Raw genomic sequence first — 17,334 nt, 5'->3', positions numbered from 1 at the left:
AGGCAGAGAGGCAAAGGATGAGAGGAGGGTCCTCGGGTTGTAAATCCAAGAGGCTTTTATTCCCTGGGAAGGGAAGTTAACCAGTGCACACAAAATGACCGAAGACCCCAAACAAAGACCAACCCGGGCTTTTAAGCAGGGGCGGTCTTACAGGCGGGGACAAGTACACAACCAATGGGGAAAGGATAGGGGAGGATACAGAGATTTGACAGACATTACAGGGACCTATAGAAAGAATTCTGGGGAGGGTACAACTAGCAATAACCAATCATCTGTCGAGGAACACAGAACATTCTAGACTGAGAGGCAAGAACAACAAGGATTGACAAGGGAGGTTGGAGGCACACTTGCAGGATTGGCATGGAACCATTGGGAACAAGGGGAAGGGCCAGGGGAAACTGACACCTCAGAGGGAGGGTATAACTAGGGAGGAACCATTGTAAATGGGGGACAACAGAACAAACCACAACAGTCCTCAAAAGCAGTCTGGGTTCCTGCCTCAACTACAGTCTTCTGAGAGTACTGAACTGTGGCTCAATAAGCACAGGCCAGGACCCAGTACAGGTTGAGAAGCTGCTGGTTTTCATTGGGGTGGGCAAGGCACCCTTCTATCAGGTGACGGGTCAGTTTGTCAGGGGAGATTACCTGTTCAGGTGCAAAGTCCCAGGCAACGGGAGGTGATAACCACCCTGGGAACTGGCCCAAATCCTGCCACCCAGCGATGAGGTGCTTCAGGGTACATTTCAATGTTGCATCATCCAAAATTTGTTTTCCCTTAAATCAAGACAACACCAGATTCCACAAACCCCATAACATGCTAAAAGTATTATTTAGTGGTATTAGATCATGTAACAATGAACAAGGACCTCAGGAGCCTACACATAATAAAGCTATCCACATTAATCCAAGGTAGGGAGATGGAAATCACAGAATCATACAGAATCAACTTGGTTGAAAAAGACCTTTGGAATCATTAAGTCCAACCTGTGACCTAACACCACCTTTTCAAGTAGACCATGTGTCTTGGTTTGGAGAGACAGGTATCTGTCAGGGAAAACTGGAGTTTCCCTGGGAAGGGAAAATGTAAAAACTCCTTCTCTCTAAATTATTACAATTTTGCAATTAGCAGCTTTCAGGCAAAAATATGGGAATAGGAATAACACTTCTTTACTAGGAATATTAAAAAAAAACCAAAAAACAGTAGAACAAAAAAAAAAAAAACCAAACAAGCAAACAAACAAAACTCCTAGAAAACTCTGACAGAGTCAGAGATACAACCTGACACCCTGTTGGTCAGGGTGTTGGAAGCAGTCCAAGTAAGTCTTCCTGGAGTAACAGATGTTCTGTAAAGTAGAGATGGTCCTGTAGAAAAAAAGGGAGAGACGGGCGAGACGGGTCCGGTCTTCCTCTGAGAATTCAGTGGAAAACTGGCTAAATTGGTGTTTGGGATTGTTGGTTTTATGCTGGTGGAAAGGCTCTGGCTCCTCCCACTGAGTGGAGCATCTCACAATGGAATGAAGTAATGTTATCAGTCATGTGAGAGGCCTTAAATGACCCATTCACAGGTGATGTCCCTCAGAGGAGAATGGGTGGAGGAAGAGATAAGAAGGCACTGCCTTATCTGGTGTTATCAGGTGTCCCATTAACAGAAGGCATCTGTCCTCTTCCCCCTCTAGAGTTACAAAAGATAAAGAACAATATCTCCCAACTGGTTTCAACAGATGAAAATAGAATACACGTTTGGTTACATTTTTCAATGTACCATGGCACTAAGTGCCAGTCTTCTCTTAAACACCTCCAGGGATGATGACTCCACTGATGCCTTGGAATGGCTACCTGGAACAGAGGCTACACAAGATTAAGAGAATAAAAGCGGGTATTTATTAAAGGCCTTCAGTAGGTATACCTTGGGCAGTCAGAAGTCTCTAAGAGGCTACATCCAAGATGGACGATGGCCACGAGTTTTTCATACAGATATAAGTTTGGTCCATTTACATATCAGGGATTAATCCTCCAATTACAACTTCAAGTCATGAAGTCATATACCCCCAGTTTGCTCCTCCCCCCAACTCACTTGTGTTTATATTTTTCAGGGCCTGAGACAGTAAGGTGTCCTTGAGTTTCAGGTCTAGAAAGGAATTGTTTTGTCCGAATAAAATGGGAGAACAGTAGCTGACAGGCTATGGAGTTTTAGAGTTATACACTGAAGCAGTACAGAATCTGAAAACTGTAAAAGCTAAATCCTAAGGCATCACCACATCCCTGGGCAGCCCATTCCAATGCTGAACCACTCTTTCTGTGAAGAATTTTTTTCTAATATCTAGCCTAAACTCCCCTTGGCATGGCTTAAGACTGTGTCCTCTTGTCCTGTCACTAGTTGCCTGGTAGCAGACCCCAACCCTCATCTGGGTATAGCCTCCTTTCAGATAGTTGTAGAGAATGATAAGGTCTCCCCTGAGCCTCCTTTTCTCTAGGCTAAACAACCCCACCTCCCTTAGTCGCTCCTCATAGGACTTGTGTGCTAGACCCTTCCACCAGCCTTGTTGCCCTTCTGTGGACATGCTCCAGCATCTCAACATCTTTCCAAAATTAAGGGTCCCAGAACTGGACACAGTATTCAAGGTGCAGACTAACCAGTGCCAAGTACAGGGAAAGAATCACTTCCCTAGTCTTGCTGGCCACACTATCCCTGATACAGGCCAGGATGCCATTTGCCTTCTTGGCCAAGTGGGCACACTTCTGTCTCATCTTCGGCCTGCTGTCAATTAGTACCTCCATGTCCCAGTCTGCCTTGCCACTGTCCAGCCACTCTGTCCCCAACCTGTAGTTCTGCATGGGGTTGTTGTGACCAAAGAGCAGGACTCAGTACTTGGTCTTATTAAGCCTCATATTGTTGGATTCGGCCCATCTATCCAGCCTGTCCAGGTCCCTCTGCAGAGCTCTCCTACCTTCCAACAGACTGACTCCCCCCAACCTGGTGTCATGTGTAAATTTGCTAATGGTAGACTTGATCCCCTAAACCAGATCATCAATAAAGATATTAGACAGGACTATGTCCAACACTGATCCCTGGATAACACCACTAGTGACTGGCTGCCAACTGGATGCAGCACCATTCCCTACCACTTTCTGGGCCCGGCCATCCAGCCAGTTCTTAACCCAGCAAAGAGTGCTCCTGTCCAAGCCATGGGCTGCCAGCTTTTCCAGGAGTATGCTGTGGGAGACAGTGTCAAAGGCTTTGCTGAAGTCCAGGTAGACAACATGCACAGCCTTCCCCTCATCCACCAGGTGGTTCACCTGGTTGTAAAAGGAGATCTGGTTGGTCAGGCAGGACCTGCCCCTCCCAAATCCATGCTGGGAGATCTATTTCCTCATCTTCTTCAAGCGATAACTCCCCCAGCACAGCAAGGCCATCAATGCCATGGCAAAGCACACAGCCGTCATTTGTATAACCATGTTCCCAAACGCAGCGAAATAAAGAGATAAACAGTGCAGCTGACTGTTGCCCTGGTCTTGAAGACTTTTCTAAGCCTTCTGTATTGTTCTTCATATTGGAGTCAGAATTTTTACTTTATCATACTTTGTACTATAAACACTGGCCATGTTTTGCTAACTGTCATTGTTTACATATTTTAGGTGGGAGGAGAAAGGTGATTGACAGTTGGTTTGTCCAATGTGGTTTGAGAGGTGGAATTCCATCCTCCAATCCATGGGCACCATAGGAAATGCATAAAACTGAGTTTTGTAAATGAACTCACCCCTTTTCCTGCTTTGCTCACCAGCGTGTCCTCGTGCAGTTCTTTTCATGTCCTCTGTGACAGCTAACAATCTCCATGTCTCACACAGGAGCTTGCTACTTAATAGCTACTATAACATGCAATATATATAACTGCCTTTGTTTGCCACCAAAAAGGACTGGTGAGTTGACCTGGGCTGGATGCCAGGTGCCTACCAAGCCACTCTATCATTCCCCCTTCCCAGATGGCAGGGAAGAAAAAATAAGATGGAAAATGACTCATAGGTTGAAATAAGGCAGTTTACTAAAGCAAAAGCAAAAGACTGCACACATACAAAGGGGAACAAAAAAGGATTTTATTCTCTACTTCTCATCAGTGAGTGATGTCCAGCCAATTCCCAGGAAGCAGGACTTCAACACGTGTAGCAGTTACTCCAGAAGGCAAACATTGCAAATAACAAATGCCCCTCTGTTGCCATGAGTTTTTCCTGGTTTGGCTGAGCGTTCATATTAAAGGAGAAGTCCGTACCTTCTCACGCTCTTTTAATGTAAACATCAGCTGTGTTCTATAAACATAGCCATTGTTTTTACATTCCCTGCTGGGACAAACAAGACTGTGTGACAGTCCCCTTAACCAATGTGGTGGGGAGGTGGGAATTCCTTCCTCCAATCCACAGGCCTCATAGGAAAAGTATAAAAGTAGGTTTTTGTAAATAAACCGGGTCTTCTGCCCTGCTGCTCTGTTGCACCCAGATCTGTGTCCCCAGTCTGTTTTCTGGCTAGGCCTCCACGGTGATACCCCTCTTCTTCTTCCTTCCTTTAGCTTTTATATCTGAGTTGATGCCATATGGTATGGAATATCCCTTTGGTCCTTTTGGGTCAGCTGGCCTGGTTGTGTTATCAAATCTCTGCCTCAAGCCATGCTCTTCTGAACTTTTGTTTCTGTTTTGCAGAATGGAGATGTATGTATTTCAATTCTTCACCCACCTGTAGATGACCCACAAAGTGGAGAGCTGCCCTCCGAGAGGTGGAACCCTACACAAAATGTCAGGTAACTGTGAATCTGTGATGTACAACAGTGACCTCAAAGGCCTGTGATCTCTCTCCAAGACTAAGGCCTGTGTTTGGAAAGTTTTGGAACAGAATTCAAGACTTTGGGAGCTTTAGGTCCTTAACTGGGTGGGAATCACTTATCAAATTGTCTGAAGTGCTGATGCTGAGGTGTCCTGATGATGGACTAACAATGTAGAGAATTCTGTCCTGTTCACAGGGTTTCATGCTCCTAAAGCAACTTATTTCAAATTTTCTGCCCTTCCCTGGTCATTGTTATCCTACTGAGCCATTAAAAATTGATATGATCACGGACGAAGACCCTCTAACTAATCAAAGATAGAAAGTGGTATGTTTATTCACTGGGTGGGCAGCATGGGTGTCATCTCCAAAAGGTGTGACTGCCCCGAACAAGGTTCTTTTCCCTCTATTTATTTCCCAAGATCTTACTATACGTATGCATAACCCCAGCACCTCCCATCCCCGTTCTGTATTAAAATGAGGCTATTAGTCCTTCACACATACGCAATTCTTCTCTTGAATTGGGTTGGTGGTCTCAAATTGGGTCAGTGGTCTCAAAGGATGAAGTCAGGAAAGTCTTCATCAGGTCTCTGTGACCCTCTGGCACAATCCAAGCCCCCCTGCTTTGTGATTGATTGATATAAAGTCCAGGTGCTGTCCATTGTTCTCACTGGTTTCAGTCTGTTCTTATAGCAGTTCACTTACTCCACTTCCTTCTATAAACAAGCTCATAGTGGCAAACAATATAACAATTAGGTCTAGCTTAAGCATCTAATAATCATTAACCTACCATTTGCTTATCTAACTTACATCTTGATCAATATAAATTGCTTCTAACCCTTAGGTAAAATCTTAACTCTTTAAAATCGCGATTCACTATAGTTAGGGTTTTCAAACTCTTCCAAGATACCACTAGTGGAAAAGAACATTTTGGGGGTATTTGTGCCCAGTAGGAGTAATTTTGTTCATAATCCTGCCTGCTGTTTGCCTTACAGTATTTATGTGTCTCCTGTCCTGCAGTGTGATATCTTTAGCAGTTAGCCAGGTAGCTTTCTTCCTGACAAAAAGATGGTGTCCTAGGTTACAATGTAAGATGTGCCCAAAGTGTGTATTCTATCACCATCTTCATGAGGTGTTGGAACCAGGTGGGGCAGTGTTTCCCTTGCCCCCTCCCTCCAGACTATCTTCTGTTAATGGGCCATCAATGCCTTGCTGCATGACTCATAGGTAACTCCCTCTGGGAGCTATCTCTGTTTAATGGGCAATCAAGGACCCACTGCATGACTCACAGAATGATATCAGCCCATTGTGAGATGCTCTGCCCAGGGGGAGGAGCCAAGCATTCCCACCTGGATATAATCTGGGATTTGGGACAACAGAGGAGGCCTTACCCACTGGATTCCCAGAGGACAAGAGCTACCAGACCTTTCTACAGGATCACTGCTTCAACAAGACCGCTTCATCTGGACTGCTACCATCACCCTAACTAACAGGGTGTCAGGTTGTATTCTGACTCTGTCAGTGGTCTTTTGTGCTATTGCTTTTATTTATTTTATTTTATTTTACTTTTTTTAAACTTTTTTTTATTTTACTTTTTTTTTTCTCTTCTATTAAATTGTATTTCTGACTTGGAGTCTGTCACTGGTTTTACTTTCAAACCAGCACAAAGACCCAAAGGATCACTAAGTATTAGAGGCATTTGGGGCTGACCTGTCCTTTGTTTTTTCTTTTTACACACCAGCTGAATTTCATTCTCATTACAAGACACTGCCAATAAAGAACTGATAAAACTCATATTAAGTAGCAGTTCACCTGTGCAGCTGGAGTAGTAAGTGATGTAGTGAAAAAAACCTGAAGTAAGGTGTTGCAGCATGGTGGGATGGTGGAAATGCTGCAACCTTCTTCAAAGTGTCTCCTTCAGAAGCCGCTCGGAATAAGGCAATGAGAACAGTCATTTGAAGTCCATGCACACTCACACCACAGATAGCTCAGCAGAGGAAAGACAGGAAGGGCCTTCTGTGTGATGAATTCTAGCAAGGGTTTATTATGTTCACCATGCTGAAGGGATCAGGGACAAAAGACCCAGACCATGTGGTGCTCGGTGGTTAAGTAAGGGTCAAGAGCCAATGGTCTGAGGGCACAGGGGTGGTACAAAGGGCAAGGCAAAGGGCAGCAAACCTTTAGGGGGGATGAGGGATGAACAATTGGGGTTGGCAGGGTCAACTGGCCAATGGGGGAAGCAATCTAAGGTAGATTGGCAGTAGTGCTGCAGAATACCATGGGGGAGGTTTTTTCTTTCAGCTAAGGCAGGGAAAACTCTATGGTAGATCTTTCCAGGGCAAAGCCTGGAGGTTTCCATGAGGACTTTCAGGGTTCCCACAGTAAGGTACTTCCTGTTCTAACATTTTAATCTGATTTATTATTCAAATACAGTTAAAATAATTGCCTCTAGATTTTTATCATATGAAAATAATTCTTGCTCCCAGTTTTATTAGACATTGGTTTCTCAACTTGAAATCTGTTATTTATTGGTAAATCCAGGTAAGGATCTCAGGACACCTGAGGGAATACAGTGATTTGAAAAGGATTGTCTGACAGTTTAACTCCGCTTTCATCTAACTTGGCTTCACAAAATTAATTTGAAAAGAGACTCTTTCAAAGCAAAGATCTAGCAAGGAGGATTCAATTTATTTTTGACCGTTGAAATATGATTGTAACATACACTGCAAAGTGCTGAACTAGAGCTAACATAGCAGGAGACTAGGAATTGTAGCAGTCAGCAAAATATAACAACTGATGTTCCTCCTGGAGCATGCTACTTGAAGGTTAAAAAGGCCCAAGAGAAATAGTGTCTCTTAGCTGCATGAAGTCATGAAGGATTGGGAATCTGATCCTTAGAGCTTAAGGTAAAGGTTATCCAATCCATCTGTACGAAATACATGTTCTAGTTCAGATTTTTAAAAAGGAAAAATAGGCTTAAATACTATTTTGTTATGTTGCTAAGCTATGTTCACTTGCCCCTCTTCTCAGAGGGCTATCAAACTGGTTTTTTCATACATCTGATATGGTTAGGACACACATTTTGAGTATTTCCCAATATACAGCCCTAAAGATTGACATGAAACTTCTTATGGTACTAGTTCTCTGATTTCTGCTTTCCCTTACCATGGTGCAGTTTTTGGTGCTTACTCTTGGAACATGCTGGTCTTAACTGATATTTGGAGAGAAAACATTTCCTCAGCTGTATCAGCAAGCAGAAATAAAACTTACCCTTCCCTGTTAGCCTGCTGCCTGTGTAACCTAGGGCTTCTCTTCAGCTGCTGAATTTTGTAAATCCACCTACTACAGATGACTGTGGTTGAAGTGTCTGGAGTGAGGAATGTCATTCTTCAACTTTGAGAGCACCTGCACATCTCTACACCTAATGGTTTCAACCATGCTCATTAATTGTTTTAAATATAGTCAATATGAACTTTCCCATCACTTGGAGCTAGATGAGGGTGGCATAAGTAAATATAGCAAACATCCAGCAAGAGGTGAAAGAATGCAACTGTGATCTGTATGGCAGAAAGAATTGCTTTTCTTATGTCCCATAAAGCTGAGGAAGGGGTGGCAGGGCTTAGGAGTTGAGGCTCTGTCTTGGTTTGGAAAGACAGATACTGCTGTAATTTAGGTTTAGGGGGGGTCCCCAGGAAAGATTCCTGGGGAGCCCCCCGGGCCCTAGGTTCGTTGGTATTTGCATGCAGGCAGGCAAGGAGACTCTAGACAGCTGGTGAGGTGCTGATGAGGTGAGGATTTATTTGGAGTTCGACCCTGGGAAGGCAACATGGTTACTAAGGGAGAGGGGGAAGGAGGGGGAGAGGGGGAAGGGGAGAGGGAAGGGGAGAAGAGCAGAGCCTCTGGAAGCCTCCAGGACAAAGAGAGCGAGTCCTCTCCGTTTGCACCCTTAACAGAGAGATTCAAAGTGGGTGCAGACAGATCTTCAGGCCAATGAGGTCACAGACACATGACACTGCAGGGGAGGCCACAGACTTGGGACAAACCATACACCTTCCAGGGGTGAGCCAGAGCATACCATTTCAACAAAATGCAATTCCACAAATTCACCCTTTTTTCGTTAAAATGTGAGAAGAGAAATATGACATATGACAACAATTTAAAAATGAAGCAGTAATTACACAGTTTTGCAGCATAAGAACAAATACAATTGCAGTAAGGATTATGTTATACTGTGAACAGTTTATTTGACTATGTAATTGCAATAAACGAGTTATGTGGGTTCATATTGCAAGATTTAAACAAATTAAATTTTTTTTAGCCTTTTCAGCGTGACTGGCCTAATGGTGTCTAGCCTTTTCCAACTGGCTTTTCAGACCACCACAGCCCCCAGTTCTAGGCTATGGCGCTGACTTCTGCTCCCACTCTAGGGACAGGAAAACACTTGGAGTTCCCCAAGCTCCACACAAGGCCTCAGATTCTCACCCATGGATCTGAGCCAAATTATTCCTTTCACTTTCCAACTGGTTCAACCAAAGGAGCGACACTCTGCATGCAATTGTTTATATACGTCCATAAGTACCCATTGGGGATTTTTTTCGTCCATACTTGCACCAGAAGTGTCGGAGACCTAACAGAAGACCCCCAGTTTTAGGTCACCAAAAGAAAACAAAACAAACAAAAAAATGTTGTTATTTTTACCTTTTTTTTTTTTTTTTTTTTTTTTCCAAAATACTTTCGCAGACACCATTTCAGGTTATCAGTCACCCTCAGAACCTACTGAGGACAGCATAAACCCAAAAGCGATCCTGACTCAGTAGTCTACTACTGAATAGTGCTATTCAAGAAAACAATTTAAAAACTGCTTCCCATGGATTTACCCTTGTGACCTGAACAAGTCTCTGCTTTCTAAAACTGAAAGCAGGACAATCTGCAACATGAACACACAGAAAAACTAGAAAGGCATAATTGTAAAACTACTTCATGGGGATGGGAAGGAAATGGAGAAACAACAGGTTTTGGGTTTTAGGGTTAGAGAAATAGGGGTTTGGATCACCTTGCTGTTTGGCCAGAACAGCAAGGGGGGGTCTCAGGCATTTTGGGGTGAGGAGAGACAGGAGGGACAGGGGCAGAATAACACAGAAAGGAGATCATAAAGTAGAATTAACAATTATACAAGGCTGTAAAACTGGTATTACAAATTTACCTTAGCTTTGGGTTTTTGTTTTTTAGCTTACTCTGTGGGACTTGGAAAGCAGAAGGTGGGAACTAGGAGCTGGAGGGGAGGCACGTGGCCATGTTGGTCATGCGGCTACAGCGCACCTGGCGGCCACCATGCTGTGCCAGGCTTAGCAGGACGGGGTGAACTGTCGGGGGTTTGTTTAGGGAAGGGGGGTTAGGGAGAAGGAGCAGTGAGGGGAAGAGGGAGTAGGGGTAAGGAAGGAGGTTACAGAATTTACAAAAACCAAGTTTTGGGAGGTGCGGGGCTTCGGCAAAGCTGAAGACTGCTTTTTTCTTCTTTGATGGCTCTCTTGCTGAAACAGACAGGCTTGGGTTCCTTTTGCTGCTGTCCAGGGCGTTGGCTGCTCGGGCTGAACGGTCTGCGGGGCCCTTCCTGCCGCCACTGCCGGGCAAGGGGAGGGCTGTCTCGGCCCCGTCACTGCGGCAACGGTGCTGCGGGTGGTGGGCCGGGTGTGCTCCGCATGGCTTCTCTGGGTGCCGGGGACCACGCGTGCAGCAGCTGGAACGGAGCCGCGCTGCGCCCGGTCTCGGGCCCGCCCGGGGGCGGAGGTCCGGCTGCGCCGGGGCTCGAGCCGGAGCCTCGCCGTGCCTGGGCTGTGCCGCCGCAGCCACGCCACCGGGGGCCAGAGCCCCAAGGGGCCGGGATTCGGGCCTGTGTGGCACTGGCTGGCGGTGGTGGGATGGCAGCATGGTGGCTCGTGGGGTCTATGCACGGTGGGGGAGGGGCCACCCGGGGCCTCAACTGCGGCCTCAGACAGCCACTCCGCTGGAGACGGCGTTGAAGTGGTGTTCCGCGGGGTTCTGCGCTGTGCTGGCGGTGCAGTGGTCCATCTTTGTCTCAGGGTCATTGTTGGACTTGCCCCACATTGGTCACCATTTGTTGTAGTTTAGATTTGGGGGGGGTGCCCAGGAAAGGTTCCCCGGGAGCCCCCTGGGCCCTAGGTTCGTTGGTATTTGCATGCAGGCAGGCAAGGAGACTTTAGACAGCTGGTGAGGTGCTGATGAGGTGAGGATTTATTTGGAGTTCGACAGCGGGAATGCAACATGATTACTAAGGGAGAGGGGGAAGGGGAGAGGGAAGGGGAGAAGAGCAGAGCCTCTGGAAGCCTCCAGGACAAAGAGAGCGAGTCCTCTCCGTTTGCACCCTTAACAGAGAGATTCAAAGTGGGTGCAGACAGATCTTCAGGCCAATGAGGTCACAGACACACGACACTGCAGGGGAGGCCACAGACTTGGGACAAACCATACACCTTCCAGGGGTGAGCCAGAGCATACCATTTCAACAAAATGCAATTCTACAAAATACCTGTCAGGGGAAACTGGAATTTCTCTTGGAATGGAGAATGTAAAAACCCCTCCCTCCAAATTATTATAATTTTGCAATTAGCAGCTTTCAGGCAAAAATATGGGAATAGGAATAACACTTCTTTATGAGGACTATTAACAATGCAAATGCAGTAAAACAAAAACAAAAAAAAACCCAAACAAGCAAACAAACAAAACTCCTAGAAAACTCTGACAGAGTCAGAGATACGACCTGACACCCTGTTGGTCAGGGTGTTGGAAGCAGTCCAAGTAAGTCTTCCTGGAGTAACAGATGTTCTGTAAAGTAGAGATGGTCCTGTAGAAAAAAAGGGTCCAGTGCTGGCGAGACGGGTCCGGTCTTCCTCTGAGAATTCAGTGGAAAACTGGCTAAATTGGTGTTTGGGATTGTTGGTTTTATGCTGGTGGAAAGGCTCTGGCTCCTCCCACTGAGTGGAGCATCTCACAATGGAATGAAGTAATGTTATCAGTCATGTGAGAGGCCTTAAATGGCCCATTCACAGGTGATGTCCCTCAGAGGAGAATGGGTGGAGGAAGAGATAAGAAGGCACTGCCTTATCTGGTGTTATCAGGTGTCCCATTAACAGAAGGCATCTGTCCTCTTCCCCCTCTAGACTTACAAGAGATAAAGAACAATATCTCCCAACTGGTTTCAACAGATGAAAATAGAATACACGTTTGGCTACATTTTTCAACCCAAGACAGTAGGGATTGGTTGGCTCCTCCCCACTGGGTGCTGCATTTCACAATGGGATGATGTAGTGTGTCATGTCATTGGTGAGCCTTAATGGCCCATTAACAGAAGATATCCCTTGGAGGGTGGACGAGGTTGTTGAAAGAGATAAGAAACACTGCCCCATCTGGTTTGAACAGATGGGCCATTATCAGAAGGCATCCAACACCCCCCCCCCCCCAGTTACAAGAGATAATGAGAAAAAAAGAAGCCATCTCCTAACTGCTTTCTACAGATGAAATAGAATACACTTTTGTTTTCGTTACATAACCTAAGACAGGCTCTTTGAGAAATTTTAGTTGCCTTTCTCCCTGTCTTGCCTGACCTCACTCTGTCTTTTGAGGTGCCCAGACCAGAATTCAGCACAATATTCAAGATGTTGGTACATCTCTATCTTGTGCTGATATGTGATGCCTCATCTTACTATTGCTTTGTTTTCTGAGAATAACTATTTTTGTTGGCTTTTTTTTGGCTGCTTTAGTGCATTGAGATGTTTGCAGAAACTGTTCAGATGTGACAGTACTTTCACTAGAGCCTAAATCTGATACTCTTGTTGATATATGGAGAGAATAAGGCAGTTCACAGTTCTGATTCCTTGAGCCTCTACTGGCTTCTCTCCTCTGCTGATAAAGGGGTGTAGAGGGACTGTCCTGGTTCCAGTCAGGACAGAGTTAATTTTTTTGCAGTAGCCATGAGGGAGTGGAGCCTTGACCTGTGTGGACGCAGCTAGGAGGTTATTTTATACCACCTCACATCATTGCCAGGGGTGGAGACAGGGCAGTCTCTGGCTTCTGAGAAGGTAGGGCTTCCAGTGGAGAAAACTGTGGTGTGGCAGGAGGGGGAACCCACCTGCCATTTGTTCATTGTTGCCCAGGATCCATGGTGAGCATTTTTGCATGTGAATCACCCTTCCTTTTGTACACTTTTGTTATTTATGTTGTTGCTGTTATTGTTGTTTTCTAATCTCATTGCTGTTTCCAGTAAATTGTTTTTATCTCAACCCGTGATCTTTTGTGCCTCCCATCAGAGGGGGGAGGGGAGCCAACTGCAGGTCATGGTCTTTTTAGTGGGATTACTAAATTGGGGAATACCATTCCTAAACCAGGACAGGCACTCACTCTGAAGACAACAGCACTGTAAACACTTAAACCAAAGTTATATGGCAGCTGATGAGCACACTGTTGTCAGGTGATTGAAGAAACGGGACTCATTGCTTGGATGCAAGAAGTTGATTTATTGACTTACAGGGCTCATCTTATATAGCCTTACAGCTTTGAATAGAATATTCTACTGCCAAGCAATAACCACATTGTTCATGTTTCTTATCAATATGCTTAACTACAGTCTTTGCAGGTGCAGTTTTACATGGCTACCTAAAAACAAAACACAATGTTCCTTTCCTACCTCCCTCAAATCTCTGAATCTTCCATGGCTTTTGGCCTACCAAGTTCAGAATGTCCAAATCTGTCACAAGTTCAGCAGTACTCTGAGTCCTGCTTTCTAGCTATATTCCTGACAACAGTCAAAGAGACAGGACTGATTGCTTGGATGCAAAAAGTCAGTTTATTGATCACAAAGCTTTAGTATATATACCTTTTCAGCTGTAACTAAAAATAGCTGCTCGTTTAACCAATAATAACTATAGCAATCATATCTTATGTTTCTTAATAACATTGCTTAACTATAGGCAAGCATAGACCCGTAAAGGCATGTACAGACTTACATAAGCTAAGCATACTCAGCATACTATTATCTTATGCTTCCCTCTTCAGGGTACCATCTGCCATAGGCACACTGCCTGCCAAGGCTTACAGCCTACCAATGCTAACATGTCCACTTCTGTAATGAGCTGAGCAGTACTCTGTCCTGCTCTCTAGCTTCATCTCTACATATTCCCATACACTGTCCCCCAGAATGGGGTAGATGTAAGAAAGCAAAGGTGGGTTTTAAATACCTACTCTTCATGCAAACAACTTGCATGAAACAACATGCCAGAAGAACCTCACCTAAGGGAGAAACAGATCCATAACTATACTGGAGAGGGTCAGTCTGTATGCAGTCTGGTGCAGTATGTGATGCTGAGGATGTTTTCAGTCACACATGGTGGAACTTTTTTATAGTTTCTGTCCTGTCAGATGCCCTGTTCTGGGATCTCTTCCTATTACTATACCTTGTTCACCTTGCTTACCCACAGCAGCAGGGTTTGAGTTGGAGAAGACTGGCCAGCTCTTAAGGATATCAGCAGTGATGGATGTGCTGATCAGAATGAAAAGTGCGCAGTGTCTCACCTCTAATAGAGGAGTAGATAGAGCGTGGTAGAGTGGGTGCTAAATCCAGATGTGAATTCCTGTTCTCAGCCTTCTCTAGATTTTGCTTGCTTTACAGTAATGATACTGAAGCTGACATGCTTGCTTTGCAGCCTGATTGCTGAGAATTCAAAGGCTTTTAAATGATTTCTTGAGTTGAAGTAAAATATGATTTCTTTTCTGCCCAACATTCCAGTCTGACCAGACAGCTTTCTCCAGAGCTGCTGTTCTATTTCCTATTGAATTATATTATTTGGAAAGCAAATTGTATATAACTCTCCTGATAGCTATGCTGAACAGTCTGTCTGGATACAAGTGTTTAGTTTCAAAACCTTCCTATAAACTCTTCATCCAAATGGCCAAACATTTCCTGGAATTGTATCCCAGATAAATGATATGCTTGTAGATATGCTCAGCATGCACTGCTCTGAATGTGCCTCTAAATCAATTCAAGTACAGTTGGGGCTGTAGTCTCCTTTAATCATATTCTGCAGAGCAGTTATTATGTACTGCTGTGTTTCAAGACTTTTTCCTTGTCTCTTGTTCTTCCCTTCCATTTAAATTAAAAGCTGTTCAAAGCAGGACCACCTTAGACACAGGAAGCTGTTGCGGTGGTAGCTACAGTGAGGTGGCCAGGTGTGTAGAGCTGCCTGATGGGATTTGCTGTTGAGTTTTGTGCTGGTTGTGTCACTGTGTGAGGAACAAAGGGCTGAATCTCTCAAGTGCAGAGTTCTAGGAAATGCAATGGGGTCTGGGTGAGGGAGGTGGTGTTTGTCCCTGGTAAATGCCAGCAGAGCAGGGAAGCTGGCTAGCTCTGGGCTGCTGCTAGAAATCCAGGAAGGCTGGCTGTCTGTCTGCCAGGGGTTATGTGACTGGCTCATGCTGCCTTTGCTGAGTACCAGCAGCTCAATCTTGCTGGGCCCTTGGCAGCTTGCCTGAGTGTTGAGTACAGCAAGGGGAAGACAGTGCAGATATTTTTCAAGTATTGCTACATCAGTCTTGGCACACAGGCTGAGGAGAGGGGAGACCTGGCCTCAGCTCCAACATCTTAATACACTGTGGGGTAGGGAAGGCAGTGCAGCCTCCTCTGATGGCCTTGGGTTGTATCAGTCAGGGTAAGCAAAGAGCCTGGGATTCTGCTGAGGCTGAATGTCATGAAGATCAGGCTCATCAAGCAGGTTTCCAACCCCACACCATCTATAGGTGGTATGGATAAGCTGAATTCTGGTCCAATGCAAGCTTTACCTGCTGCCCTGTCACAAGCATGTTTACATACATGATAGTCTGTCATCAGATTAGGTCTTTGAAGTTTGTATTGTATCATCCTCCCTATGCTGATTGTGAGAAACAACCTCTCACTTTAAAATTTTCAAGGTTTACTAAACCTTAACAAATACAACAAAGGACTGAATAAGGAAAAAGGACAGTGCACTGGGAGTCTGTGACCAGCTGCCACAAGCTCATTTACAAAATGGCTGCTCCACCTTTCATACCCCTTAATGTTGCATCAGGCAACCTTGGCCCCTCCCAAAATCTGTCAGTCAACTATTCTTCGCCATCTATTGGTGACAACTACTTTCTTGCAACTTTATTGGAGGTCAGGTATTGTCATGCCACCCCCCCTCCCCAGCAAGCTTTTCCCATTCTCAACTGCCCCATGCAAGGGGCACATGTACACACCTTCCCTCCATATGTCCTGGACAACCCAGGCTGTCCTGTTGCAACAATACAGAGGAGGGGAAAGGGGACTTTTGGGGAGAACAGAGGACATCCAAACAACAAACCACAATAACATAACCATACATCAATAAAACTTCTTTTGACTTGCACACAATATTCATCCCCTAATTGCGAGAGCCAATCATCATATCTATAACACTGATCACCAGAGTCTGAAGTTCATAAGTATTTGCTTTTACTTCAACTATTGTCCTGTTGCCTTTTTCCCAAACTGGAAATAAAACTTGAGATAATTTTAGTAAGGAGGTAATACAAAAGGGGATCTTTATTTGAAAGTCTTCAGAGGCAGTTATGGAAAGATGTCCACAAAAGCCCCCCCCACCACCACCCCCCCCCCCCCCCAGGTTGAGTATTTTTTTATAGGTTTTAGGAAATTAGCATAATTGATAAAAAGCACCAATTAGGAGGACAAGTGGTGATGCAATTCCCCCCCAGATGAAGCCCCTTCTCTGGAGCCCCCTCTTCAGCACTAGTTGTACTTTGTCCATGAGAATGTATCTCAAAGAGTTGTTCTCGGCCTGGTTCCCAGGAGTAACCAAGATAGGACAGGGGCCTTGTACGTCCCAGGGCTTGGAACCCTGGAATTTGTTTTGTCTTTCTGCCTAGGGAAAGGCCATGGAAAAGTACTGGGAAAACTAGTCACTAATACAATAGGCTACAGAGCTACAAATATGTGTGTGAAGAATATAAAAAACATATAAAACAAAAAAAAAAGGCAAAACCCAAACAGCATCAGTCCTTAGTGTATTGGGTCTGCATAGCCAGGTTTTGACAGTGGGGGGCTATAGGGATGGCTTCTGTGAGAAGCTGCCAGAAGCTTCCCCCATGTCCAGCAGAGCCAACACCAGCCAGCTCCAGGATGGACCCAAGGCTGGGCCAATCAGGAATGATGGGAATGCCTCTGTGATAACATATTTAAGAAGAAAGAAAATAAAGTGACTGAACAGTTGCAATTGCAGCCAGAGCGGGGTAAAAACATGAGAGGAACAGCTCTGCAGACACCAAGGTCAGTGGAGAAGGGGGGGCAGGAGGTGCTCCACGTGCCAGAGCTAAGAATCCCCTGCAGCCCATGGTGAAGACCATGATGAAGCAGTTGTCCCCCTGCAGCCCATGGAGGACTCCATGCTGGAGTGGAGGGATGCATGATAGGGGTCTGTGAACCTGTGGAAGTCCCGTGCTGAAGCAGA

General features: G+C 45.2%; 1 protein-coding gene across 1 annotated transcript in view; it reads left to right on the top strand.

Moving 5' to 3' along the window:
* Positions 1 to 17,334, top strand: part of LOC134564855 (ubiquitin-conjugating enzyme E2 R2-like) — a 207,942-nt gene that overhangs the window by 184,545 nt on the left and 6,063 nt on the right. Inside the window, exon 3 of the mRNA XM_063424103.1 lies at positions 4,690 to 4,787. Within this exon, the coding sequence (XP_063280173.1) occupies positions 4,690 to 4,787 (98 nt within the window). The remainder of the gene's footprint in view (positions 1 to 4,689; positions 4,788 to 17,334) is intronic.

This window comes from Prinia subflava (genome assembly GCF_021018805.1).
Source record: "Prinia subflava isolate CZ2003 ecotype Zambia chromosome W unlocalized genomic scaffold, Cam_Psub_1.2 scaffold_22_NEW, whole genome shotgun sequence".
Lineage (NCBI taxonomy): Eukaryota > Metazoa > Chordata > Aves > Passeriformes > Cisticolidae > Prinia > Prinia subflava.
This window is presented reverse-complemented; position numbering and strand designations above follow the sequence as displayed.